General features: G+C 45.5%; 1 protein-coding gene across 9 annotated transcripts in view; it reads left to right on the forward strand.

Moving 5' to 3' along the window:
• DYNC1I1 (dynein cytoplasmic 1 intermediate chain 1) overlaps nucleotides 1-27,767 on the forward strand; it is a 316,422-nt gene that overhangs the window by 46,712 nt on the left and 241,943 nt on the right. For 3 of the 9 annotated variants that reach the window (XM_065587004.1, XM_065587002.1, XM_065587001.1), the window contains exon 1: nucleotides 15,890-16,063. The exons of 1 other annotated variant lie outside the window; for it this stretch is intronic. In XM_065587004.1, coding sequence (XP_065443076.1) covers nucleotides 16,023-16,063 — 41 coding nt within the window. In that variant the 5' untranslated portion in view covers nucleotides 15,890-16,022. Of the gene's footprint in view, nucleotides 1-14,231; nucleotides 14,857-15,889; nucleotides 16,064-27,767 lie in introns of those variants that run through there. 5 more of the 9 variants (XM_065587006.1, XM_065587003.1, XM_008163430.4 and 2 more) reach the window with 4 other exon arrangements.

Here is a 27,767-nt window from a genome sequence, read left to right on the forward strand (position 1 = left end):
CCCTAGTGCAGCCCCTGCTCTGGTCACTCAGGGAACAGAAAACTACTCATCCAGTGACCAGTATATTTGCCCTCTACGAGACTCCTGTACCCCACTGGTCTGGGTCTGTCACAAGAAGGGAAACAGAACAACCCCGGAGGTATCAGTAGCATGCAAAGTGGAAGAGGAAAGGGGAAGGAGTGGGAGTAGTGGCAGGGATGGGAACAGAATCGGGACCAAGGGCCTCAGCAGCTGGGCTGAGACTATAACAGGGTTCAAAAAAGAACTAGATAAATTCCTGGAGGATAGGTCCATCAATGGCTATTAGCCAGGATGGGCAGGGATGGTGTCTCTAGCCTCTGTTTGCCAGAAGCTGGGAATGGGCAACAGGGGATGGATCACTTGATGATTACCTGTCCTTTTCATTCCCTCTGGGGCACCTGGCACTGGCCACTGTTGGAAGACAGGATACTGGGATAGATGGACCTTAGCTCTGACCCAGAATGGCTGTTCTTATATTCTTATGGCCACCAGGGTGCAGCACCACTTGACCAGGCACAGGTGTCAAGGAGATGGATGTGGGAAGGGGGCCCTCTATGATGCCAGACCTGGGTGCCACAATAGGCTGGGCGGCCTCAGTGGCGGATTAGCCATTGGGCCAATAGGGCCCGTGCCCAGGGTTCCTGACCAACCCAGAGCCCCTGCATCCTGATCCCGCTCTCCAGCAGCAGCGCCGGGCAGGGGGACAGAGCTTCTCCAGTCTTGGGGCCTCAGGGCAGCGGGGGGGGGGGGGGGTCAGAAAGGAGCAAATGGGTTGCAGGGTGCAGTGTGGAGGGGTGGAATGGGGGGGGACCCTAAGTGGAACAGGACAGATCCTGGGGAAGTGGTAGAAAGGGATGGAATAGAGGCGGGACTACAGGAGGAAGGAGGGGGGAGGGGCTCCAGGAAACTTTAATCTGCCTCTGGGTGGCCTCGAAATGGGTGCCATCTGCGGCCGGGCAGTCGGATGAGCCCAGGAGTGCCTCAAGTGCGAGAGCAGGGGCAGTGGTCTGGGGAAAGGGAGAGAGAGGAGGAAGGGACGATGCAACAAAGTCATTGCCCAGACCGAGGCCCGCTAGGCCTAGGGCCTCGATCTTCTCAAAGACATTGTAGAAGTTCCAACCTGCCACCATGGGATCCTCCCTGTCAGTGACCAGAGCGACATCCACCTTGGCGCTGAAAGGGGGCACGGATGACAAAGGAGAAGGGCAACTCCCTTTGATGCCTTCTCAGAAGGGACACCTGGAGGGAGGGTGGCATCACTCCCCTCATCTGCCATGGCCTTCTCAGCAGGCTCCACCCGCTGGACCATCGCAGGGGGCACACTGGCAGACTTGACAGCAGTAGTCCCCTTATGGTCTTCCAGGGAGCCTCCTCCCCTTCTATGCAAACAGATGGTGAGCCGGGAGAGCCCTCCAGCCTAGAGCAGCTGGGGGAAGGCAAGTCTAGGGGAGGGAAGGGGGCACGTGTGTTTGCAAACAAAAGTCACTGCTCACCTCTGCTGATAAAGTCCCAGGTGGAAGCAGTGTAAAGGCGAGTGGTTAGGCTGAGGAGTGGAGACAGTCCCAGATGGTGTTTGGGGATGGTAGAGGGGGTAGTGGGGTGGTGTGGATGGACTGGGGGGAGGGCTTCATGCTGCTCCCCCCTTAGAGACAGCAGTGACCACTGTAGGCCCAGGAGGTAACAGAGATGATAAAGTTACTCAGTCCAGCAGCAGCAGCTCCTCTTACTCAATGTCAGCAGCGGGCTCCAGGGCCGGCGCAACCCATTAGGTGCTGATAAAAGAGGCACAGGAAGGAACTGCAAAGAGGAGAGAGTGAGGAACAGGGTTAGTTGCTCAGAGTAGGGAGGCTGCTGTTCCCTTCAGGTCCTATTTAGCGGGCCTAAACCTTGACGAACACTGTTAATAGGAGGGAGCATGGGGGAGTGTGGTGGTATTGGTGAAGGGGGTGTGAAATAAAACTTCACTGAGCTTGCACCTGGAGAACACTGTGAAGTTTCTGTGGGGAAGAAGATGGGGCAGAGGAGGGCCCCTATTACGAAGTAGTATTGTCAAAGTTGTAGTGGGTGTTCATGCCTACTCTGCAACTGGCTGGGGGAGAAGAGTGGGGGGAGAGAAAAAATGGAGCAAGCTCACTGTGGGGTGAGTCTTTTTTTTTCTTTTCTTCCAGTTTCAGCACTGATACGTCCACTTATGGGGTGGAGTGCAGAAACTGACTGTGCATAGCACACTGGTTAGTAGAAGGTGGTGTGGGGAATAGTAAGGATTTACTCCCTGATGATTTATCTTGTTAAAGTGCTGTTGGACTTTAATATCAATGCACAGCTGACAAGACCTCAGTTTTCAGGATTTCATCCAATTCTATACTCGGTTAACTGCATGGAACGCTTCTCAGGCAGACGAAGTCCTGAGATTTGAAACCGATTCCAAGGGAATCACATCTTAAAACTTAAAATGAGGCTTACATTTCTCAAGATACAACCATATATTTATAATAACAATGATTTTTTTAATTGGATCTTAAAATTAGGCTTCTAATCCATTTTTAAGAACATAAATAATTTTTAGATGTGGTTCACACCAAACAGCCATTTATTTATTTTATTTTAACTTGTATTGTCATAGTTTGAGAGGGTTGCATTGACATATCATTTGTTTGGGTTCCTTTACGAAGATGATTACTGTATTTAGGACCTTGGTATATCAGTAGTAATCTTCCCTGTTCTAGTCTAGTATTTATTTTTTTAATTTAAATAGAAAAAGTTGCCTGTTCACAACTCTATGTGCTGACAGTTATTTGGAATCTTAGGCTTTGTCTGTACTACAGACCTGGCAGCGGCACAGCTGTACCACTGCAGCTGCCTGCAGCGCTGTAAGATCTCTCGTGTAGCCACTCTATGCTGGCAGGAGAGAGCTCTCCTGCTGGTATAATTAAGCCACCTCTAATGAGCAGTGGTAGCTATGTCAGCAGGAGAGTGTCTCCAACTGACATAGCACTGTCCATGCCACCACTTTTGTTGGGCAGGGAAGTGTTGGGGTTTTTTTCCCCCCACAACCCTGACTGACAAAAGTGCTAGTGTAAACAAAGCCTTAATCCATACAAAAATAACCACCTAACAGCATGTGCTCTCACACAACAAAATTCAATTCACTTAACCAACCAGTAACTCAAAGCAATAAAACAACCCCCACCCCATACCCTGTCTGGAGAATTATTTTCTCTCTCTTCTATGAAGCTTAAGCTGTCACGTTTCTTTGCTATGTGCTTTCATCTTGTTTGCATTAGTGTCATACAGATAACCAGACTAAGCATTGCTGCTTAACCACATCCAGTATACTGAATTAAGGAAAAAACAAAAATTATTTGAACTTGAAGGAACTGGAGCCCAAATCACACAACCTACAAAACAAACCATGGACAAGAACGAGGCTACAAAATGCAATTGCTGAGGGGGATTAGGTTGGGCTTCTACCCTGAGATCACTGGTCCAAATCTGCCCTCCCCCCCATTGATTCATACAGTTTAAAATTGTTGGCATTTGGTAGCCAGTCCTAGCAGACAAGTATCCACATCATAAAGCCCCCCACTATAATTAGCACTAGTTGGTAGTCTCAGTTGAAAGGGAATGAACTTAATGGGCATGGGGTATGGACTACTAGTTCACTCCTAGAGATGGTCACTCCAGTTCATAGCAGTGGCATAATGTGAGGAAGCTGATACGTTGAATACATGTTCTGTATCTGCCCTAAGGATAAACTCCAGAACTGACTATCCATCACCTTCCATGAGTACTAAATTCAAGAGTTTAAAAGATGTGATTAGATAAGACATGGCATGCTAAACACAATCATTAGAGTTTGGGATACATTCAGGCCCACAGCATGGCCCCCTTTGCACCATTCTGGGCCTGTAGATCCAGGCCAGGTATAGGTATTTAACCTGCATACCTGCCTATTTGGGGTTACCTAAGTGTATCCCTTTTTTAAATGAGGTACCTTATTCTGTTTGTCCAATAACACATAATAGGCTTTTCTGGACTATTTTAGTAAATATGAGATTTTTAACAATTTAGATCTAACTTCAAGCAGCAGGAAGTAATTGCTATTTTAGTTCTGTGTTCATTATTATTTAACATTTATATTATGGTAGCAGCAGGGTCTTTCACTCACACGTGGGGCCGTAATGTGCTAGTTGCTCTACAGATAGGCAGATCAGTTCGCTACCCTGAAGGGTTTACAGCCTCAAATAGGGCAAGTTAAACACATTTAAATCACAGTCACAATAAATGGTCAGAGTTTGGTTTGATAGGATTTAGTTTGTTACCCTTTGAAAAGGCTATAAGAGTGGGTCCCAATGGCCTCTGACTCAGCACTGGGGACCCCTGCTCCAGGGAAACAGGCTCCATGTTATCCCCTGCCCCAGCTGCATGGGCTGGGAGAATTCCCCCACTCTCTTCCCCTCAAATTGCATTGCGCTGGGGGGCCTCCTCCTCCTCCACCCCCTGCCTTCTCACCAGCCCTTCCCCACACAGTTTGCCACCCTCCCAGTCTCCCATGGTTCCCATCTTGCTCACAGTTCACTGTTCTTCCCCCTTCATCTTCTGTGGTCCCCTTCCCCTTGCAGTTCACTGCTCCTCCCTGCCTCAGGCGATCCTCTTCCCCTCACAGTCTGCTCCTCACCCTCCCATGTTGCAGGGGAAAAGTGTGTTACATACCCCCCCCCATGCTCTTTTTCTGTTTGCTATGTACCTCCCCTGTCCCTCCCAGGCCCCCGCTTTTGCTGTTTGTTTGCCTGCTTCCACTGCTCAGCCCGACTACCCTTTGCTGTCTGTTTACCTGCCTTCCTTAGCCCACCCAAGCCCCCAACTCCCCGCCCCCCAAAAATGGGCTGGCAGAGCTCTCAAGGTGGAGTCATCCATAGGAACAGAGAGACTTACCCACCTCTGGCAGGTGCCAGGGGTCCCAGGGAAGAAGGTGAGGCAACTTTGGAAACCCCTAGACACAAGTAGTGTAATCAGACACTGCTCTCTTCAGTTTGACTCTCCATATTTTTTCTTCTCCTTTGATTGGCTATTGTTCCCACTCCTCCTTCAGTCTCCCTAATGCAGCCATATAATATAGGGCATACACCCAGGCTCAGATCTCTTATCTGACACCACTTATTTGGCATGTGGGACTCCCACAGTGTAGCCACCTGAGACCCTGAAACTAGTGCCTCAGACCTCTTGAGCCCTATAGTCACTTACAAGTGCTCCCCTAGTGTTCCATGGAAGCTGTGGTGACTCTGGGTTTCTAGTTTAACCCAGTTGGTGATACCATGGCAGTAAAGCAAGGTACACAGACTTAGCAAAGGAATCTCTGAAGCCCAATTGCTTTACAGTTAAAAGCACTCAAAAGTTACAGATCTTTGAAAAATAACAAAAGTCCTGAGATGTGTCCTCCCTAGTCTGATCTGATCACTTCTGTGAGTCTGAGCTTTGTCAGCATTCAGGTTGGGCAGTTCCTATCCTCTCTCTCTCCTCCATGTCTAGCTTACATGTGGCAATGGCTCGCTCCCCTCCTCCCCCTGCCATCAGAGCTGTATTTGTCTCCTTTTTCCATGTGCTCAGCTGAAGAACCCCAGCCCCAACCACCACCTCCCTCCCCCATGTCAGGCTTGCCCCTCCTGTGGGCCTCTATGTAAAAAAACATTGTTCCATGGAGGGGCAGTACTAGTTGAGAGACCTTGTCTGGAATGCAATAGAAGGACATGCCTCCAAGCTGAGGACACTTGTTAAAAAAAAATGTGTTAATTAAATTTGTGACTGAACGACCTGGGGAAGAATTGTATGTCTTCTGCTCCATAGATTTACTTGCATTCTGCCATATATTTCATGTTATGACAGTCTTCGATGATGAGCCAGCATATGTTGCAGATTTGACAAAACACAAAGAAGGTACCAATATGAGATTTCTAAAGATAGCTACAGCACTCAACCCAAGTTTTAAGATTCTGAAGTGCCTTCCAAAATCTGAGAGGGACTTGGTATGAACACGTCAGAAGTCTTAAAAGAGCAAAACTCTGATGTAGAAACTACAGAACCTGAACCACCAAAAAACAAAAAAAGAAAATCAGCCTTCTGTTGGTAGCATCTGACTCAGATGATGAAAATGATCATGCGTTGGTCCGCACTGCTTTGGATCATTATTGAGCAGAATCCATCATCAGCATGGACGCATGTCCTCCGGAATGGTGATTGAAGCATGAAGGGGCATATGAATGTTTAGAATATCTGGCATGTAAATACCTTGCAACGTTGGCTACAACAGTTCCAAGTGAACACCTGTTCTCACTTTCAGGTGACATTGTAAATAAGAAACAGGCCGCATTATCTCCCATAAATGTAAACAGACTTGTTTATCTTACTGATTGACTGAACAAGAAGTAGGATGGAGTGGACTTGTAGGTTCTTAAGTTTTACATTGTTTTATTTTTGAGTGCAATTATGTAAAAAAAAATTCTACATTTGTATGTTGCACTTTCACGATAAAGAGATTGCACTTCAGTACTTGTATGAGGTGAATTGGAAAATACTATTTCTTTTATCTTTTTTACAGTGCAAATATTTGTGATCAAAAAGTGTAATATAAAGTGAACACTACACACTTTGTATTCTGTGTTGTAATTGAAATCAATATATTGGAAAGTGTAGAAAACATCCAAAAATATTTAAATAAATGGTATTCTATTATTGTTTAACAATGTGATTAAAACTGTAATTAATCATAGCTATTTTTTAAATCTCGCAATTAATTTTTCTATCATTTGACAGCCCTACAAATAATACATTTTAAAATAATCTAGTCCCTTCTTCTGACACCAGTTTCCCACTTCAGACAGTAACACTGTCCCTCTGCTACACAGTGGCTGAATTCCGGGGCTTCTAGGTCACTGACCAGTGCAGGAGGTATCAGTGATGCTGGGTGTTGCTATATTCTAAATCCTTTACACATATACACCAGTTCTGGAACAGAGACAATCAAACAGCACACAGATTATCCTCTCTTCCAGAAACTTCAGCCACACACCATCACCCAGTTCTCAGGAAGCAATTCTGCACCATAGATTGATTCTAGCAGATCAAACCTTCTTGATGCTTGCAACAGCTTCCTCTCAAATGACATTTCAATAACCAAATCACCCCACAAACATTTCTTCCAAGACTAACAGCTTTCTCTCATGCTAAGAAAAAGAACTTTGAAGACTCTGTAACAGTGCTCCAGGGTGACACCTGCCTTAACAACAATAATTTCAGAAGTGATGTTCCACATTTCATTCAAAACTTGCTTTGATTTCGCTCCCCCCCCCCCCATTTCTCCTTTTGATGCTTTGCTCAATATGTGGCCTTTGAATAGCCAGAAGGCACTCTGGCCCATTCTCTGTTATTTGCAGAGCACAGGTGAGATCTAATGCATAAAGTGCCTAATAAGTATTGCCATTTCCATTAGGCCTTAGATATGTCCATGATGATATTCACTTTTTAAAAAAATCCTTCAGTTACACTTCCAATAAAGTTTTCATTTCCTCTGTTGTTGCCCTTTGTGAGACAGAAGTTGCTGTTGCCTGAGATGCTCACAATCCATTGTCTCTGTGTGATGCTCCCTGGGAGAACCCAGGTTTGCAAAGCACCACCTGCCCTTAGCATGAGGAAGCCTTGTATGTACCTGCCAGGGTCAGCCCCCTCACGACCCTGACCCATGGGCAGCACAAGTGCTCCCCTCTCAGCCCTGCAAGCTGTCCTGTCTCTCTTTAGGCAAGCAATAAGCACTCACCAATCCCTGAGCCCTCTAAGCATCCCTCTGGAGTGTTCAGGCCCTAATCTACTGAACACTCACAGTACTCACAGATTATCTACTCCCAAAGGAATAGTACACACCAGCTTACTAGTTTTACTCAGGATCACCACACCACTTAACACACAGCGCTTAGATATTTTTGTAGTGAAAACAAGATTACGTTTATTATCAAAGAATGGAGATTCAAATGATGGAAAGAAAGAGTATTGGAAACAAACAGTTACATATAAAATAAAATCATAACATGCTTGCTAGAACCTAAACTTAACTCACAAGACATTCCCTTGTCTCCCCCGGGATAGCTTACCCCAAATCCTTTCCCCAGCCAGGGCCGGCTCCAGGGTTTTGGCCACCCCAAACAGCCCAAAAAAAAAAAAAAAAAAAAAAAAAAAAGCCGCGATCGCGATCTAAAAAGAGCCGCGATTGCGATCTGCGGCAGCAATTCGGCGGGAAGTCCTTCACTCCCAGGCGGAGCGAGGGACCGTCCGCCAAATTGCCACCGAATACCTGGACCTGCCGCCCCTTTCCGGAGCGGCCGCCCCAAGCACTGCTTGAGAAGCTGGTGCCTGGAGCTGGCCCTGTCCCCAGCGTTTTCAACCAACATGGCTGAGATCCCCACATTTCATAAGATCAAGTCTGCTGGCTGCTTGTCTTCCCAGATTGAAAGATGTTAGGGAACCTCTCTGCCCCCTCCAGATATACCAAACCTTTGATCTTCATCTGAAAACAGTCCCCCCTTTTTATCTATTCCTGTTAATTTTCCTTTGAAGTTCCCAAAAGCTCTTCATTAGTATTTGATTTAGGTTATGTCTACACTAGTACTTTTGTCGGTATAAATTATATTGCTCAGGGGTTTAAAGAAAACAACCCCCCTGAGCGACATAAGTTACACTGACAGAAGTACTAGTGTGGACAGCCCAATGTCAGTGGGAGATGCTCTGTCACCAACATAGCTACTGCTGCTCGTTGGGGGTGGTTTAATTATGTCAACGGGAGAGCTCTCTCCTGTTGGCATGGAGTGGCTACATGGGAGAACTTACAGCGGCGCAGTTGCATCAGTACAGGTGTGCTGCTGTAAGGTCTGTAGTCTAGACGTAGCCTTACCATGCTAATACACTTCTATTGTAAGACATACAATACACAGCGGTTAGCTAAGGAGATAAATGTCTCCCACCTCCTGTCTAGAGAAGTTTGTCTAAAGGCACGCTACCTTCGAATAATCAGCTTTGTCTACAAGGCCTTAACAACATAACTTTGTCTGTCTGTGTGTGTGTGTGTATAATATAATCAGCCTCTATCTTCTTACATATTATCCTCACATGCATCCCACAGTGATTATGGTGACCACTATGACACTGGCTTTCGTTAGAGACCTTACATGACACTTTTTGTAAGACTAGTATGTAGACACCAAACCCAGGGATCCCTGTAACCCTTATGTACCCTCATGCCTGCTCCCAGTTGGCATAAAGAGGTTGTTGGGTCAACCTCCCTTTTTGTATCACAAATTGTTTCTCATAATAACCTAATGTGATTTTTCATTAATATCTAGGATTTCAATAAACTACAATAACAAACTGTGAAAAGGATGATAAATTATTTTTCATTTTAAAATATACTTGTACATGGTGTGATACAGGAGGGCTAGGGAGCAGAGAGAGAGTGGTCCTTTTGAGTGCTGGGACTTGGGCGGGTGCTAACTTGCCCACTGCTAAAAGCCCCTCCCCCAGCCTAGGTAGGAGCTACTAAACCCAGAACCCAACCAAGTTCAGGGGACAACAAAGGCAATAACAGGAACTGGAGTGGGGGTCTGTAGCGGGGTGGTTACCCGTTCCTGCCCTGAGGGGTTTAAAGCAGCCCTAGAGGAGGGCTGTGGAAGGGCAAGATGCCTGGGCTGATTGGGAGGAATCAGGCTCAGCTGGGGCCATGCCCCAATCAGGGCCCAGCTGGCCCTATAAAGTCTTGAGCCAGGCGCTCAAGGAGACAGGCTCTCTTTGCATTCAGAGAGAGAAGGGCCTGGCAGCAGGGAGCTAGAGTCAGGGTACCTGAGTGGAGCAGGGCTGGGGAAAGGCAGAGGAGCTCCAGCCTGGAAAGCCCCAGGCTGAGGTCTAGCATAAAGCCAACAGGTACTGGGGGTTGCAGAGGGCAGTCCAGGAGTAGGCCAAGGCAGCAGGTCCAAACCCTCCTTGCCAGTGATGAGTAGGCTGATACTGCAGTCTGCCCCAAGGCGTGGGGCTAGAGGATGACTGGCAGTAGCCTTATACTGAGGTGAGGTGGGAATAGTGTGTGGGGGTTCCCTGGGGAGGGGAGACCCTAAGACTGCAGGGTACTGCCAGGGGGCAGCATCCCAGACAACAGGGCACTGGGTCTGGGAGGGACACAGGGGCCAAGTGGTAGTGGGACACTGGCCTGCAGATGGCGCTCCAAGGCTGGAAAAGAGCTAATTCCCAAGGACAACCAGCAGGAGGCACTGCAGGGATGATTCCACTCTTCTACAGGGTTAAAGGGCCAAAACTAGGGAACCAGAAGGGGATACCGAGCAGAGAACCCTGGACAGCGCCCATTGCTCCTCGAAGGTGTTGAGAGAGCTGGTGGATGATGCCCAGAGTAACTCTGTGTGGATATGTGAGTGGATAAAAGAACAAAAGACAGACCCACAGTTGCAAGGCCTCCCTCTGCCAACCTCCTCTCCCTGGTGTTATGAATGGCCGCCATGGCCAGGAGGAGGTTAACGAGATGGTCCTGTGACTTCGGGGGGGCCGTGGGTCACGTGCATAAATAAACAAGTGCAGCCAGAACCCCAATAAGAGGTTCTGGAGGAGCCAGAAAAGGGGCTGCAACCTGGCACACTGAAGCTGGCTCCGGGTATGAGGAGGGGGAGGCCAGGAAGGCTCACAGGGCAGGGGGGCAATGGAAAGCTGCAGAAGGCCTGGAGTGAGAGGTGGGTGGGTGCACCCTCTTGCAGGACCGGGGCAAGGGGTGGTGTCTTAGCCCCCCACCAAGAAAAGCATGGGACCCACCGTACTAACATTGGCCATCTTTTCACAATGGACTTTGCATATATAACAATCAAATTTTGGTCCTACCAAATCTGACAGTATCATTTAAATGTTACAAGTGTGCATGTGACAGAATGGGATATAGGCAGACATTGGATTTTTGTAGTTTTATTACAGTCCTTTATTTTTACACTGTTTACATAAACTTTTCCCCAAGATTACCTTAATATCAGATTTGTGTCAGGTGAGTTGAGGTGTTTTAATATACTGGGTACTATACATATTTGTATCACTGTCCTCTTTTGTATGGAATACAAATGTGTCAGATCTGCTCCATTTCCAGAGTTTCATTATCTTGCCTCTAAATGCTGCTTTTAAAAATGTTTAAAGGGCTAAAACTACTGCTGTTTGAACTCAAGTCAAGAAATTTAGAGTTCAGGATGCTTTGAGAACCTGAACTTTCTCCTCTTGCACTTTCACCTTATTATTTAGCTAATATCAGATGCAACAGAGTCCTGTGGCACCTTTAAGACTAACAGATGTGGAGCTGTAACAAAGTTCCTCCGCTATCTTGGTGGGTCCTACACTTATTGGCAGATTTTCTTGCCTCCAGAGATTCACCATGTGGGTTGGGGAACAGCACAGAGACCTTCCCCTCTAGAAGAACCCACAGTCCAGGTCAATTGGGAATCTGGGCCCACCCTCTACTCCAGGTTCCAGCCCAGGGCCCTGTGGACTACAGCTGTCTATAGTGCCTCCTGTAACAGCTACATGACAGCTACAACTCCCTGGGCTACTTCCCCATGGCCTCCTCCAAACACCTTCCTTAGTCTCACCACAGGACCTTCCTCCTGGTGTCTGATAACGCTTGTGCTCCTCAGTCCTCCAGCAGCAGCACACCCTCTCAGCTCCTTGCACCTCTTGCTTCCAGCTCCTCACACTCACCCCACAAACTGAAGTGAGCTCCTTTTAAAACCCAGGTGCCCTGATTAGCCTGCCTTAATTGATTCTAGCAGCTTCTTAATTGGCTCCAGGTGTCCTAATTAGCCTGCCTGCCTTAACTGGTTCTAGCAGGTTCCTGATTACTCTAGTGCAGCCCCTGCTCTGGTCACTCAGGGAACAGAAAACTACTCATCCAGTGACCAGTATATTTGCCCTCTACCAGACTCCTGTATCCCACTGGTCTGGGTCTGTCACAAAGCATAAGCTTTCGTGGGTGAATGCCCACTTCTCGCATCTGAAGAAGTGAGCATTCACCCACGAAAGCTTATGCTCCAATACATCTGTTAGTCTTAAAGGTGCCACAGGATTCTCTGTTACTTTTTACAGACCCAGACTAACACGGCTACCCCTCTGATACTTAATATCAGGTGGCTGAACATAACTACTTGTAAAATTTTACAGGTGTGAATTAAATGTAAAGATACAGAATAGGGACAGACTATGGGTGATGCTGAAAAATGTATTGTTTGTTATGAAGTGATGTTGAATAGATATTACTAGCAATGATGGGTTTTTTGAGAAAAATGAATGTTATAAATGGTAACAGTGTCATAGAAATATTAGTATTTTACATAGCACCTTGTATGTGCATGGTGCTTTATAAACAGCTAAAAAGACAAGGTGTCTGTCCCTTAGAGCTAGCAAAATAAATTGGATCAAGAATTCAACAAAAATGACAAGCCTATATTGGGCAGGGGTAGGGAAGGTAAGAAATCAGTGAACACAAGGAGTAGAAAACTCATTGAGTTGATTAATTTTACATGTTTCAGTTTTACCTCTGGATTTGGTAACTCCCAGGAGCACTCCTAGAGCACCTTTTTAAAAGATAGGTACAACAACAACATTTGTTTCTCTCCATCCTACAGTATAATAGCTGATTTCAAAGAAAAATTGTATATTTGTATTTGCACCTCAGCCATTTTATTCTAAATTTCCTACCAAGCTCTTGTAAGAAAGAGACTACCATTGACTTCACTGGTAGCCTGTTTCTATTTATTAATTTTTCATTTTTTTTCAGCACCTTCTCTTTTGACATCGCATTCTCTGACATCTTTATCCTTTGAAAAGAGTAGGTATCATCTAACAATGAAGCTATAGACTTGATGTAATCTATTCCCATGCCAATTGACCTGGATGTAGCATATGTCCCTATGCCAAAGATTTGAATATAGCACGTATCAAAAGTGCATCTCTGTGGCTTGGATTGAGGGTGTACTGTGGTTTTACAGAAGTGTGGTGTGAGCAATTACTGAAACATGGAATTGCATTAGTTTGTAACAAAAACATAATAAAAATATAATGGCATTTAGGATAATAATGTATCATGTGTCCTTTGAAATGGCCAGTAAAGTGTTGCTAAATATTACATCTTTGACCTGTAAGGTCAGAGCATGGACTTGGTCTTTCTCTGTTTTTGACAAGTGCAGGGCCTAGGCAAAACTTCCACCTTGTGCCCCGCCGCGGCAGTTAACCCAGCCCCCCACCCGGGGAGCCCCCCTGCGGTAGCTAACCCTGCCTGGGGAGCCCGCCCCAGCTCACCTCGGCTCCGCCTCCTCCACTGAGCAGGCCAGCACCGCTCTAATTCTCCCCTCGCAGTCTTGCGGTGCCAATTGGAGGAGACTTAGAGCGGGGGGCTGTGTGCTCAGTGAAGGAGGCAGAATGGAGGTGACCTGAGGCGGGGAGCGGTTCCCCTGTGCGCCCCCCTGGTTACTGCAGGCACTCCTCCCCCCCTCACCCCAGCTCACCTCCACTCCACCTCCTCACCTGAGCGGGCTTTTAGGTGCCCCCAACCACTAGGCAGCTGCCTAGTTTGCCTAAATGGTTGCACCGGCCCTGGACAAGTGCCTAACATTTTGAGTGCTACCATAATAACAATAATAGTAGATAGCAGAAGCAGAGAGGGTATCATGGTAAAATGGTCTGACTTCATCAATTCAGGAACGCTGCATGACAGCAAAAGCCCAATCTTGGCTCAAGCCTCTTTCTGTGTACTCCTGTCAATGGCAGAACAGCTACTAGGGAAACTTAAAGAAAAGAAAGAATCCGTGGGGTGTGGGATATTTGCTACCTTGCCTCCAATTGAATTGGGGACCACTGAGTCCTTAATAGCAACTCACCTACCCTGCAAAGCTCTTTGTTTTTGGAGTGAGGTCTGTGATTCAGTGCAGTCCAGCTGAGTGTGATTGAACGGGATGTGGCATGAGCCTCTGATGCCTTTTTACTGGGATCTGAGCTGCGTGCCAGATGTGGCAAATTCTTCTGCACCACTTGCCCTCATGCCTTTGTATTGTGGGGCGAACATTGTATGTTCTTTGGAGTTGCCTGTAATATTTGGTGTTACTGACTAGATGTGGCCCTTCCCTCTGCTACAGACAGGGTGTGGCCAAACTCTCCTACTTTGAAATGGAGCATATCCCTGGTGTCTGTCACAGACGTGGATTGCCAGGGATGGATGTGCGGCCTTCCCACCCACGCTGCAGACGAGGTGTTTATGTCACAGCCTGGATGTGACTTGTGCCACCACAGACTTGAGCGTGACCCTGATGCTTCTGTGTCACAGTCCAATAACTGAACGTGACACCTGCTACGCTCCCTTTCGGCCGCTGGGTCCCCGCGCCAGGGCCTGGCAGGGAGAACTACCCCCTCAGGGAGTGTCTCGCGGGGGAGGGGCTGTCTCTCTCCGCCTCTCTCGCTGAAGATGCGCGGGGCTGGGCTGCAGAGAGGCGGGGAGATGTCAGCGCCAGGGGCGAGGAGGAGGAGGGAAGCGGCTGTGCCCGGGAGGAGCCTGGCCAGCGTGAGGCAGCACATTCTCCCAGCCGCAGGAGCAGCGAACCTGCTGCAGTAAGGGGCACCACAACAAATCGCAGCAGCAGCAGCCATTTGGGATTCAGCCTGTGAACGCCGTGCTCTGTCCACCGCCTTCCTCCCTGCTGCCCGGGGCCGGGGGAGGGCTGCGCACAGCCGGAAGCCCATTCGACAGCTGGCGGGGAGCACAGCAAGGTAAAGCCTGGGTGTGCGCGCGCGTCCCTTGGGGTACCACTGGCAGCATCACCGGCCCCAACACTTGCGCTGTGGGATGGGGAAGCCGTGCTCCCGGGATGCAGGGCTTAAAAGCATGGAAGGGTCCGGGCTGCAGCCGCAACGGGGATGAGAAATGCTGAGTCTCCCCCTTTGATCATCTTTCCTACAACTAAAATAAAAAGCATCTAGCCTGCACGCAAAGAAACGGGGGGAGGAGGGGAAAGGCACTGAAAATGCCCCCAGCCCCCAACCTGGGAACTGCTCGGGATCCCTCTGTGGTTGCTGACGGGATACAAAGTGGTCTGGTGATTGTAGCGCTCCTCTAAATCTGAGGGTGCTCTCCCCATCTGGACAAAGACCGGGAGAGCGTGTGCAGCAGGGGAGTTACTGGGCTCTCCCACATTTACAACTAGACTGGTCCTGGGCTGTAGAGGGATCAGTCCTGCTAGCAAGGGGATGGACTAGCTGGCCTCAGAGAGCTTTTCCAGCTTTGCGCTCTCTTACTCACACTCACTCCCTCTCAAAAACTTTGCCTAGGGTGGGAATTATTAGCCCCGACACATACCTGCCTCCCTATTCTTGTCCCAGTTTACAGCAATACCCACTCATATCAGTGCATCTTCAGAGCAGGTGCCTCCTACTATGCTGGGCTGGGTGGAGAGGAGAGGATATGGTGCTTGGAATAACTTGGTTTGTTTCTCCAGAGGTTAAATAAAAACCGGTTCCTATGTTTTATTAAACAGGAAATTAAAGGAACAACAGGTTTACTTAAATCCACCAAAGCAAACAGAATTAGCATTCAGTCTTCTGCTATAGCTAGTTTCACAACAGGGTGTGACAGAGTGCTAGGTAGGAAACCCTGAGTCAACACTCTGCTCACAGGAGCTCCAGTCAGGCATAGCAGCTTGTAGCTAAGGAGCCAGACCTGTGCTTAATGTATGGGTAGGGCAGGGCAGAAAGGCTAATTAAGCCATTAGCCAGATCCCACAAATAGGTCCAGGAAGGCAGTGAAAAGGGGAAAGCAGGCAGTCAGAGAGATAGCACTCCCTTTGCTTGTGAAGGTGGTGGGTATGCTGTGAAGGTGGTGGGACTCCATTATAAACTGCAGAGAGAACCAGCACAAGGGTCTCTGCATGGTTTTGTAGATGGAGACAGAAGCAGGACCAAGGAGGCCCTGTGACACCAGGTTAGTAAAGGATGGAATGAGAGGCCATTTTCCTATGATTAGTGAGTTTAAATCAATTTCTCAATATTTATGTTTTTATAGTTATGTCTGTCCCTACCTGGGAATTCCCAAGATCAGCAGGCAGCATAAGCCCCACCCCCCTCATATATATATATATATATTATTGTTTGGAATAGCATAGGTATAATAAATATGCCATGCAATACCCTGTCCAGAAGCCTCTCAAATGTGTCTGATGCATTACACAGGTCAAAAGCCATACTTTTAAATTGTCACAGGCCTTGTCCTGGCGTGAAAGCAATTATTTCCCTGTACCTTGGTTCCACTTCCCAGAATCACTTTTAAGATCCTGTGTGGAAAACCAGACTGAAGTAGCATATGATTGCTCAAGTGAGTGTTAATACAGGGTACATTACTCTACCTTAAATACTTATGTCCTATATAATCTAAACAGACTAAAACACCGTAACCTAATGAATACTAGGGATGAAGTGGAAAGGCCTGACGTGTTCTGGGCTTTGGACACTTGCACCTGGTAATTTATCTTGACATAATTTTTGTCTTGATCTCCTTTTTTGTATGAGGAAATAAAATTACCTATAAAACGTGCCAAACTTTCAACAATGCAATTCAGCAAAATGCTATCGGGGGGAGGGGGAAATCACACAGCTTTCTGAGGCTGAGAATGTTACCAAACCTTCTGGATGGAATTCTATCATCTTTCACCGATGTACCGTATCTTGCTGTTTCTAACATGTCACCTTTTTAAGAAAATGAGGTGTTTTCCTTCTGGGGGAGGCTCCTTCCAAATCTCTTCCTTCCTTTTCACTCCTTTTACGTGCTCAGAAGTCCAGACAGGGCCCCATCCCCCAACTTAATGGGGAGTGATAAAGCTCATCCGTGTTCCTCTGAGCCTCAGCAAGAGGGTTGCTTAACTACAATTTGGAGTGTCAACTCCCCCAAGGGTTGAAATTCTGCCTCAGGGAGCCTCTGCAGTGCTCCCAAGGGAACCATGTTACCACTGGATCATGAGGCTGTCCACATTGCATGCATTTTTCGCCAGTTAAAATCCAAACTTCTTGTCTCATTCTTCCCCTCTCCACATGCACTCCTCAGGGGAGTTCTACCTCTGTGACACATTCCCTTCCTCTTCCCCCCAACCCACATAAATGCCCCAGGAGGGGTCTGTGGGGCCCTGACTCTGGAGTGGAGGGAGAAGCACAGAGTGGAACCAGCTGGTTTCCTCCAGACTCTATCCCGCATGAAGAGCAGACACCAGCACAAGTTAATATAGCCTGAATCTGAATTGCACTGCTTTCCTCTCCACACTGTGAGAACCTTCTTTCTAAGGACAGCTGCAGTAGAGAGACAACCAGGAAGAGCCAAGGTTACAATTGCTGTGGGAAGATGGTGGCTGGGTGGTAAAGGTGTAGCCAAAGTGCACTCAACCAAATACCCTTTTCTCTCCTTTCAATCTCTGGGTGTTGCAGTTAAGGGTCTGAACTCCTTTCTTCTTCTATCGGCGAGAGGGGGCAATCTACCCCATCCCTTAGTAGTATGTTCCAATGGTGAAACATTTTTTGTTTTATTTCCAATGTGATTTTTTTTTTCTATCTTCAGCTTCCAGCCATTGGATCTCATCATGTCTTGTATCATAGATTGAAAAGCCTTCTTTTATCAGATATCTTTAGAGTAGGTAACCCTAGATCAAGTTCAAGTAACCTTTTTACCTTGTCTTCAGTTAAATAGATTGAGCTCCTTAACTCTTTTGTTGTAAGAGATTGTTTCCAGATCTTGAATCATTCTTGTCTCTTTTCTGAACTCTCACATTTTGCAACATTCTTTTTAAAGAGTGGATACCAGAATTGGACACAGTATTAGAGAAGTGGGCTCACCAGTGCAATATAGTAGGGGGGAACTGTGCGGGGAGGGGATGCTAGTATTACTCTTCCAAGCTCCAGCTGCAATATATGCTCCACCCACTTGAGACATGAAAATGAGCTACTCCTCTGAGGAGATTATGTAGATGTTCAAACTACGGGCTCCCTGTCACAGGGGTTTCAATAGTCTTACGGGCTCTGCTGGGCTCCTTGGGTGTGCATTCCTTGTGGTGGCTCCTGCTTGACTGAGGAAAAACATTAGTGAGGTATCTCCCAATGTCACTTACTTGTGGTGCCAAAATGAGCTGCTGCTACTCTCAGAGTAGATTGTATAGATCTTCATAATATGATCCTTTCTCTTCTTCCTTGCGTGCTTTGCTGAGCCCGGAAGGAGATGTTGACATTTGAAATATCATCATTGACATTTTAAGGTAACACCCACTGACATGAATGGAGCAGTTCACCCCTCACTGATCTATTGTTTCAGGCTCTCTGCAGATGCAGGCAGGCCAGCACTCTTTTTACATTTTCAAGGTTTTCTTTGCAAACATGAGGGCTGGAAACTTCGCCAAGGTCTACACTAGGAGCCAGAAGCAGCACGTGGAGGGGCCACGCAGGGATACTTTCCCCTCCCCCCGTCAGATATCTGCCTTCCATTTGACCCTACTCACTGAAGTGTTGATGTAGCTGGGCAGAGCCCACCCAGTCCCCTGCCACCTGTAGATGCAGTGGGCTGGGTGGGTTTAGCCTGCTTACCTCCTAACAACCAAGTGCCTTCCCCATCTGCATTCTCCACTGGGATGTGAAACAGCTGGTCTAATGGGACCGCAGTTTGCGCTGAGCTCCCCTCCTCCTCATCTCGATCCCTGGGCTGGGCTCTCTTCCACGATGCTCCCAGGCTCACCCTCTCAGGCAAAACAGCTCCCGACCGCAGCCTCACCCTCCTCCTGCAGCTAGTCCATGGGCCAGGCATCCTGTGGGATGGGCCTTCTCACCTGTGAATGGCTCTTCTCTGGCTGCCAGCAAAAGTCCAGCCAAAGTCAGCAGGCAAATTTCAACTTTCCCCAGAGGCGATGTGTGGGGTGGTCATGTGCTCCCCCAACCCCACCATCAAGAGGTACCGTCATCTCCACTGGGAGCACTTTTTCTGGTATAGGTATACTGGTGTACTCTATTGGCAAAGAAGTCCTAGTGTGGATACAGCTTATATTAGCAAAAAATGGGCTTTTGCCAGTATAGCTTTTTCCAGACCCTTCTGCTGGCACAGCTGTGTTGGTGAGGGACCAAAGCTCTTCAACCCCTGACTGACAGAGCTATACCAGCAGTAGTTTGTAGTGTAGACATGGCCTTGCTTTAAAAACAAACAAATAAATAAAAAATCTGAGATTCTGAAAAACAAGATGGCAGCTGATACGCCATTCTGGACCAATCTAAGTCCTACTGCTACTCGACAGTTCCCTATTTATACATCTAAGGATTGTGTTAGCTCTTTTTGCCACACAACATTTCACTGGGAGCTGATGTTCATTTGACTATCTACCATGATTCCTAAGTTCTTTTTGGTCATTGCTTTCCAGGGTACAGTCCCCCGATCCTGTAAGAGTGACCTACAGTCTTTATTCCTAGATGTATGACTTTGTATTTGGCTGTATTAAAACGTATTTTGTGTGATTGGGCCTGCTGACCAAGTGATCCAGATCACTCTCTGTAAGTGACCTGTTTTCATTTACCACTCCATCAACCTCTGTGCCATCTGCTAAGTTTATCAGCAATGATTTTATATTTTCTTCCCAACCATTGATTAAAAACAATGAATAGCAGTGGGCTGTGAACTGATCCTTATGGAACTCCTCTACAAACACATCCATTTGTTTCCCTGTTAATCCATGGGATTACATACTGGGATCTAAAGCCAGTTTTCTCAACAGTAAGTGCATGGGAAGCTTTTTGCCTCAATAGTATACACAAAACATGGTAAAAAAGGCTTGGTTACAGTAAACATTACAGTAAGAGAGGGCCCAGTGCAGGAGTGACAAAGTTTCTGGAAATCATTTTCTGGGATGATAATGCACCATGGAACAGTGTTTAAATTACTGCAATGACTAAGGGCATAGGGCCAAGTCCTGCCCTAAGTGAAGGCAATGAGAGTTTCTCACTGACTTCAGTGAGGGCACAGTCAGGCTCACAGCGTGGTGTTGCCGGCACAGAGGGCCCGAGGGGGGCAACAGTGGGGTTCGTTGCCCGGTGTGCTTCGCGCCAATGAACACACCAGGGTGGAGAAGCAGACAAAGTTTATTCAAGAGCTCCGAATAGGCACTAGGAGACCAGCATGTCACAAATCAAGCGCGCTGATACAAGTAGTTTTTCCCTTCTTATTCTTCCCTTCCCCTCCCCCTCTTCCTTCCCTACCTCCCTCCCTTCCTCCCCCTGTAGCAGTTACATTAAATGACCTTGGCTGTGTAGCTTGTTCACAATGTTCCCTTCTGCAAGTTATCTTGTCCTTTAGCTAGAAGCATGTAGGTTCCCCTTATCACTACCACTTTCCAGCTGCTGGCCTGTGAGGTTAGTAAAGTTTAACATGGAGGGGCTTTGGTTCACTTTGACCTAGAGCGGGGGGGCTTCATTGACTCTCGTGGTCTTCCACCCCCCCAAGTTACCTACGGTGATGCCTAGTGACACCAACAGTGGTACAGGTAACCAACTATGCACACTATTTGAAAGTATAGGTCTGATCCAAATCCTATTGAAGTCAATAGAAGTCTTTCCACTGACTTACACTGGGCCTGATCCAAAGCCCATTAACAGCTGTGTTTTGCCCTACATACATATAATTGCATTATCTGATGAATAATCAATGTTCAGATGACTCTTGAGTCCCAGCAGTTAATCACAGAGCAAATGTACCTTTTTACCCTATTTTACACTGGGCCCGTGCCTGCATATTGGCTCCATGGGCCTGGAGAGAATAGGCTGCATCCTCCTGAGATATAATCCCTCCCTGAAGTCCTGGTGCTGCTCCATGTCACTTCTTCTTCCCTCGGCACTGTCTAAATACCCCAGTTTGGCTAGTAGAATAATTAATGTTTAAATTAGTAAAGTGAGTGGTTTCATCAGCATCACTCACTAGTAAACAATTATATGGAGACATTTTTAGGAACACTGCTTTGTGTTTCCCAATCCTCCTCCCACATCTCTTCCCTCTCTCCATGTTTCTTTGGGTCTCTCTCACATTTATCAGTTCAGTTGTTAATTGGGGGCAAACACAACCGAAACTATTCCTCGTGTAACATCTAATGAATACTGCAGGATTACCGGTATGTTAAAAAATGTGGAATGACACATTCTTAAGTGCATTGCTCTGTGCTATAGTGATATATAGGACTATGTACTTCTGTCTCTTTATTCATAACAGTAATATACTGGAAAGATTTTCCACTGCACTTCTCACAACACTAACAAAACAAAGTTAGTGCCTTATCTAAATGCATAGGCCTGGTTTTACAATATGTATTACATGCACAAGAGTCCTAGAAGTGTAGGACTGGAAGGGACCTCAGTAAGTCATCTAGTCTAGTCCCCTGCACTCAAGGCAGGACTACATAATAACTAGACCATTCCTGACAGGTGTTTGTCTAACCTGTTCTTAAAAACCTCCAATGATGGAGGTTCCACAACCTCCCTGGGCAATTTTGTTCCAGTGATTAACTACCTTGACAGTTAGGATGTTTTTTCCTAATGTCCAGCCTAAACCTCCCTTGCTGCAATTTAAGCCCATTGCTTCTTGTCCTATCTTCAGAGGTTAATGAGAACAATTTTTCACCCTCCAAACTTTCCTACACATTGGGCTAGTTTGCTCTTTTGCTCTTAATAATGTCTCTTTAAAAAAATGCCAACTTTCTTGAACTGTTTTTCCCCTTAGATTTGCTTCCCATGGGATCTTAACTTCCAGCTCCCTGAGTTTGCTGAAGTCTGCCTTCTTGAAATCCATGGTCTTTATTTTGCTGTTCTCCCTCCTGCCATTCCTTAGAATCATGAACGCTATCATTTCATGATCACTTTCACCCAAGCTGCCTTCCACTTTCAAGTTCTCAATCAGTTCCTCCCTATTTGTCAAAATCAAATCTAGAACAGCCTCTCCCTCTACTTGCTGTCTCCACCTTCTGAAATAAAAAATTGTCTGCAGTTCATTCCAGGAACTTGTCAGATAATCCATGTTAGCTTGTCCATAAGCAATATAAAAGGGCCATCATTTTAATTTGTTGAAGTGTTCAAAGTTATATGGGATGTTGATTTTTTTTTTTTTTTTTTTTAATTCGGTCAATTTGCTTTCAGTTGCATGTTTGGCTGGTGCTGAACCAAAAAGTATTTTTAATATAACCCTAAAATTAAGGATTTAGATGGAAAAAAGGGTCCCATTTATTCACCCAACTACATTTAGAGATAGACAGATGAAACATTTCAAATGTTGGAGAGAAAAAAATGTTTCTGGATGTTTAAATGTACAAAATCTGTGTGATTTGGAAATTAAAAATGCATACAGATCCAATTAAAAAAAATTGTATACAGAAGTTTGAAAACTGTATTACAACTGTGTAAACCCAAAGTAACTCTTCCAAATCTTTAAGAAAATCTTACATATTAAGAGAGCTTACTACAAAATTTACACCTACACTTTAAGGCCCTGATCCTGCAAACTTTATCCATGCATGGTTGCTTCATTTAGTTTTATGAATAAAATTACTCATGTGCTTAGACATTTGTAGTACTGGGCCCCAAATATGTGGGTTTAAGTTGTGCAAAATCTTATTATATTATTCCAATAATATAAAAATATTGCTTTTCAGAGATAGGATATCAGAATTACAATTAAGGGCCAGAGTGTGATGTCTTGAGGCATGTGCAATAATACCACTTACCATGAGTAGTCCCATTAAAGTCAGTTGGGCTACTTGTGGAGTAAGGGACTACTCAGTGCGAGTAAGAATATTGTAATTTGGTTTTAAATAAATATACAAAAATTAACTGAGAGTACTAATGATTTGTTCAGACTGTCAACCTATTCATCCCATACTGCACATGGACAAAAATACCCCTAACAACAACCAACCTAAAGAAAATGTAGTTAGTGTTGCACGCAATGCCTGGAGTATTAACAGAGTAGCTTAAAAATCTTTAACCTTTTGGAACTAAATGAGAAATTTGACCTAATCCTATCCCCAAGCGTGCAGTTATCTAGTCAAGTGCATAATCTGCTGCACTTGGCAAAGCTTGTGAATGTTGTATCCCTGCCTTTCACTATCTCCAGAATAATAATAAAAAAAATGTGCTGATGGGATCAGAAGGTATTGTAATGAAGACAAAAAAACAGTGATGCCGTTCTGCATTTGTGCTGAGAGAGCCCATGGGAAAACTGTCCCATTATTTCCCACAGTATTTTCTTCTTTGGGGAAAGTTGATTACTTTAATAGTGAGAAAACAGAAGAGAGTCTATATTTTTTTTACCCTTATTCGGCCTGTTCAAATGCCTTGGAACACATTATGTAAATTATGTATTATTTTATATTTACCATTTAGGCCTGGTAATTATAAATTAAAGCCCATTTAGTTTTATCTCACCAGTCTAAGCACAGAAGAACTGAAAAGAGAAGGATAATTGTATTTCCTGTAATTGATAAAGACTAAAATGATAGAAACATTGCAGTTTTTTAGCTAATGCACTTTGAGTCTTGGGCCATGCCTACACTAGCGAGCTTACAGTGGCACAGCTGTACCGATGCACCTGCACCACTGTAAGATCGCTCGTGTAGCCACTCTGTGCCGACTAGAGAGAACTCTGCCATTGACATAAGAAAACCACCTCCATGAGAAACTCTCCCGCTGACATCGCACTGTCCACACTGGCGTTTCTGTTGGTGTAACTTATGTCGCTCAGAGGGGTGGTTTTTTCACATTCCTGAGTGACATAAGTTATACTGACAAAAGTGGTAGTGTAGACATGACCTTATAAATGATCCTTTCTTTACAGTTTACTATAGCTGTGTGATTATTATTTTTTCTTATTTAAAATATTTGTATTAAATAAAATGCATATGAAGACAAAGAAGAAAACAAATATAGAAAGAAATTCTGCATGCCACCAACAAGGTAAACCATTGAAACCAGAACTATTATGTATAATTATAATCCACATATTAGTATTAATCTCACAGATAAAAGAATAAGGACCAAATCCCCTCAGTATTGTTTTTGTAATCTTTCAACTAAACAAAGTTCTTTCCTGAATCTCACATGAATGCAAATGAGGCTTCAGTGAAGTCAACGGGATTGCATTGGTATAGATGAAGTCAAAACATGGTCTCCCATTTCTATGTACCAATCAATTGGCATCATTTTTGAGACTTAATTTTTCTCATTTGGGCAACAAAAATAATTAGGGGTAACAGCTTCCGTGTAAGGAGAGATTAATAGGACTGGGACTTTTCAGCTTGGAAAAGAGACAAGTAAGGGGGGATATGATAGAGGTCTATAAAATCATGATTGGTGTGGGGAAAGTAAATAAGGAAGTGTTATTTACTCCTTCTCATAACACAAGAATTAGGGGTCACCAAATGAAATTAATAGGCAGCCGGTTAAAAACAAACAAAAGGAAGTATTTCTTCACACATTGCACAGTCAACCTGTGGAACTCTTTGCTAGAGGATGTTGTGAGGGCCAAGATTATAACGGGGTCAAAGAAGAACTAGATAAATTCATGGCAGATAAGTCCATCAATGGCTATTAGCCAGGATGGGCAGGGATGGTGTCTCTGGCCTCTGTTTGCTAGAAGCTGGGAATGGGCGACAGAGGATTGATCACTTGATGATTACCTGTTCTGCTCATTCCCTTTGGGGCACCTGGCATTGGCCACTATTGGAAGACAGGATACTGGGTTAAATGGACCATTGGTCTGACACAGTGTGGCCATTCTTATGTTCCTAAAATAAGACATGCTCTTTGTAAAAAACCAAACTCTTCCTATGATTTCATCGTACCTACTATAAATCACAGATCAGAAACAGAGGTAGTAGGAATGTTTGCCACAGTTGTTGTGCTTGTTATTTGATATCATTAGGCTTGGCAGAATTCTTTTTTTTTAAATAATTTCAATTGATAACATCAATCTTTATTTGTAAGCATTTTTTATTGTTATCAATTTAAATTTTCACAGTTGCGGGAAATAGTGTGGGAGGAGGTCAGAAAATAAGGCAGGTCAGATGATAATTATTTAATGACAGTAGACACAGGAATTCAAAAGTTAAAACTTTATAACCAGTAAAACACAAATTGTCAAGGTGTCACAATATAAAGTAAATATCCTTAAATCAAACTCTAATAAGTTGTCAGAGAACACACATCTTGAACACAGCTCTTCAGGGCTCTTATACGCTAGTAAGTTCCAACCTGCCACCCAGTGACCTCTTAGCAGTTTCCAGAACAGAAGCTGAACCCTGACACAGGACTCCAGTCCTGAAATCTGATTGGCAGAATGCTGGGGGTCCTGATTGGTTCACATCATCTACATAAACCCAACACAGGAACAGGAAGTTATCCATGTAACTGGAATCTATCTGCTTTTCAGATACCCAGTTGGAAGAAAGATGATTTTGTGGACAGGGCATTGAACTAGGACTCAGGCCAAACACACACACACCAGCTGGTTTATAATATTATTATTCTTATTTGATTAATGTCAATAACTTATAATGCAGGGGATCATATGGTAGATGCAGTTCCTTTTGACTGCTGACTACTCTTGCGTATGATCCCAAGGGACCCTTAATGCTCTGGCACTGCAAAGAGGTCACTTAGCATTGCGTAGGCAGGGCAGCCAGTGTTGCTGCTGGCAGGAGTGGGGCAGGCATCCTTTACTACGGCACCCATATTGGCTCACCATGATGTCATGCAAGCCTTCACTAGTAGTAGCTGATGCCTCCAGTGTGGTGATTGGGGCTGTCCTCTCCCAGCAACTTGGTCCCCAACAAGTATTACACCCATGCACTTCTTACTCAAGGAATCTGACTGACTTCCTCAGAGCTGAACTACAAAATACTTGAAAAGGAATTCCTGATGATAAAAACTCTCTCTGCAGAATGGTGGCACTACCTGGAATGAGCTCATCACCCAGTCCAGGTATTCATTGACCATGAAAACCTGGACTACCTATGTAGGGCAAAAGCTTTAAACCAATGGCAGCTTCAGTGGGCCCTATTTTTCTCACAATTCAATTTCATTATCACATACAACCCCGGATCAAAAAATGGCAAGGTGGATGCCCTGTCCTGAATATACAGTACCAATCAATGAGACCTGAGCCAGGAACCAACCCTCATTCTCTCAAACTTTAGCTTTCTCAGTGCAGCTCATCACCAGGATATATGCAGATTGATACGTTCTGTCTCTGCTTCAGAAATTCTGCCTGATTAACAAACTATTATAGATAAGTAACCATATGACTCCTGGGAAGGTATCATGTATGTAAAGGACCACATCAATGTGCTCCCAGGACCTGCAAGGGTCGCAGTTCTGCAACTATGCCATGATTTTCTCCTAGCAGGACAGTTGGGGTACTTCAAGATCCAAAGATTAATATCCCACTCCTTTTGGTGACCCTGGATGCGGCTGACCATATTAATTGCTCCTGCAATGTTTATGCCTGTGCCAAGATCCCAAGCCACAAGCCCAGTAATCTCATTCTGCCCTTGGACACCCCATCTTGACACTGGGCAGACATTTCTGTAGATTTTATTGTAAGCATGGAGGGGCAAAATTATGAAAGATTGTAATGACCAGAGTCCAACAAATGTCAGACAGGTTTGATGGTAATTGACCACTTTATCCAAATGACCTACTTATCCCTTGTCAGGCCTCCCCTCTGCAGCAGACAGCCCAGATATGGTTTAGCCAAGTAGTCCACTTCCACGACCTTCCAGAATGCATCACCTCTGATCGGGGGTTTCAATTCATGGCCTGGTTCTGCCACAAAGCCCTGCACTTGGTGGGAATCTGCACGTCTTTCCTCCACTTATCACCCCTAATCCAATGGCCAGGCAGACAGGGCCAACTAGATTCTCAAACAGCATCTGTGATGCTACATTAATCATCAGGAGGAAAATTGGTCCTTACTTCTATCTTATGCAGTTTCCCTACAAAAATGCAGACCATGTATCTATAAGTCAAAGCCCATCTTTTTTCCAATTATGGGTTGGTTCCGCCTGCAATTACCTGTACCATCTCCCAACTTGGCTGCCTCAGACAGGGTGCAGCGGATTTGTCAGGCTTAGGAAGAAGTGAAGAAGCACCTGGCAAAGGCAAGAGCAAACTATAAGCAGCATGCGGACCAGCATCGACAGCAAGGCCCCACCTATGCAGTGGAACAAAAGGTATGGCTCTCTACAGACCATCTCTGCATAGACAGACCTGCTCGCAAGCTGGACTTTCGGTTTCTTAGCCTTTTAAGATCCTGTGACAGGCTAATCCAGTCACTTTTGAACTCAACCAAGATTCACCCAGTGTTTCACGTATCATTTTTGAAACCCTACACAGAAAACTCTTTCCGTCACAGGACTCAGCCACCTCCTCCACTGGTACAGGTACAGGGCCACAAAGAATATGTGGTTCATGAGATCCTGGACTCAAAATACAAATATGGCAGGCTCTGGTACCTTGTTGATTGGGAGGGGTATGATCGTGAGGAATGCACCTGGGAGCCTGCAGGAATATGTACATATTCCTGCACTTGTGTGGGCTTTCCATAGGAATCACCTCCAAAAGCCTGGTCTATGTCA

This window comes from Chrysemys picta, chromosome 2 (genome assembly GCF_011386835.1).
Source record: "Chrysemys picta bellii isolate R12L10 chromosome 2, ASM1138683v2, whole genome shotgun sequence".
Lineage (NCBI taxonomy): Eukaryota > Metazoa > Chordata > Testudines > Emydidae > Chrysemys > Chrysemys picta.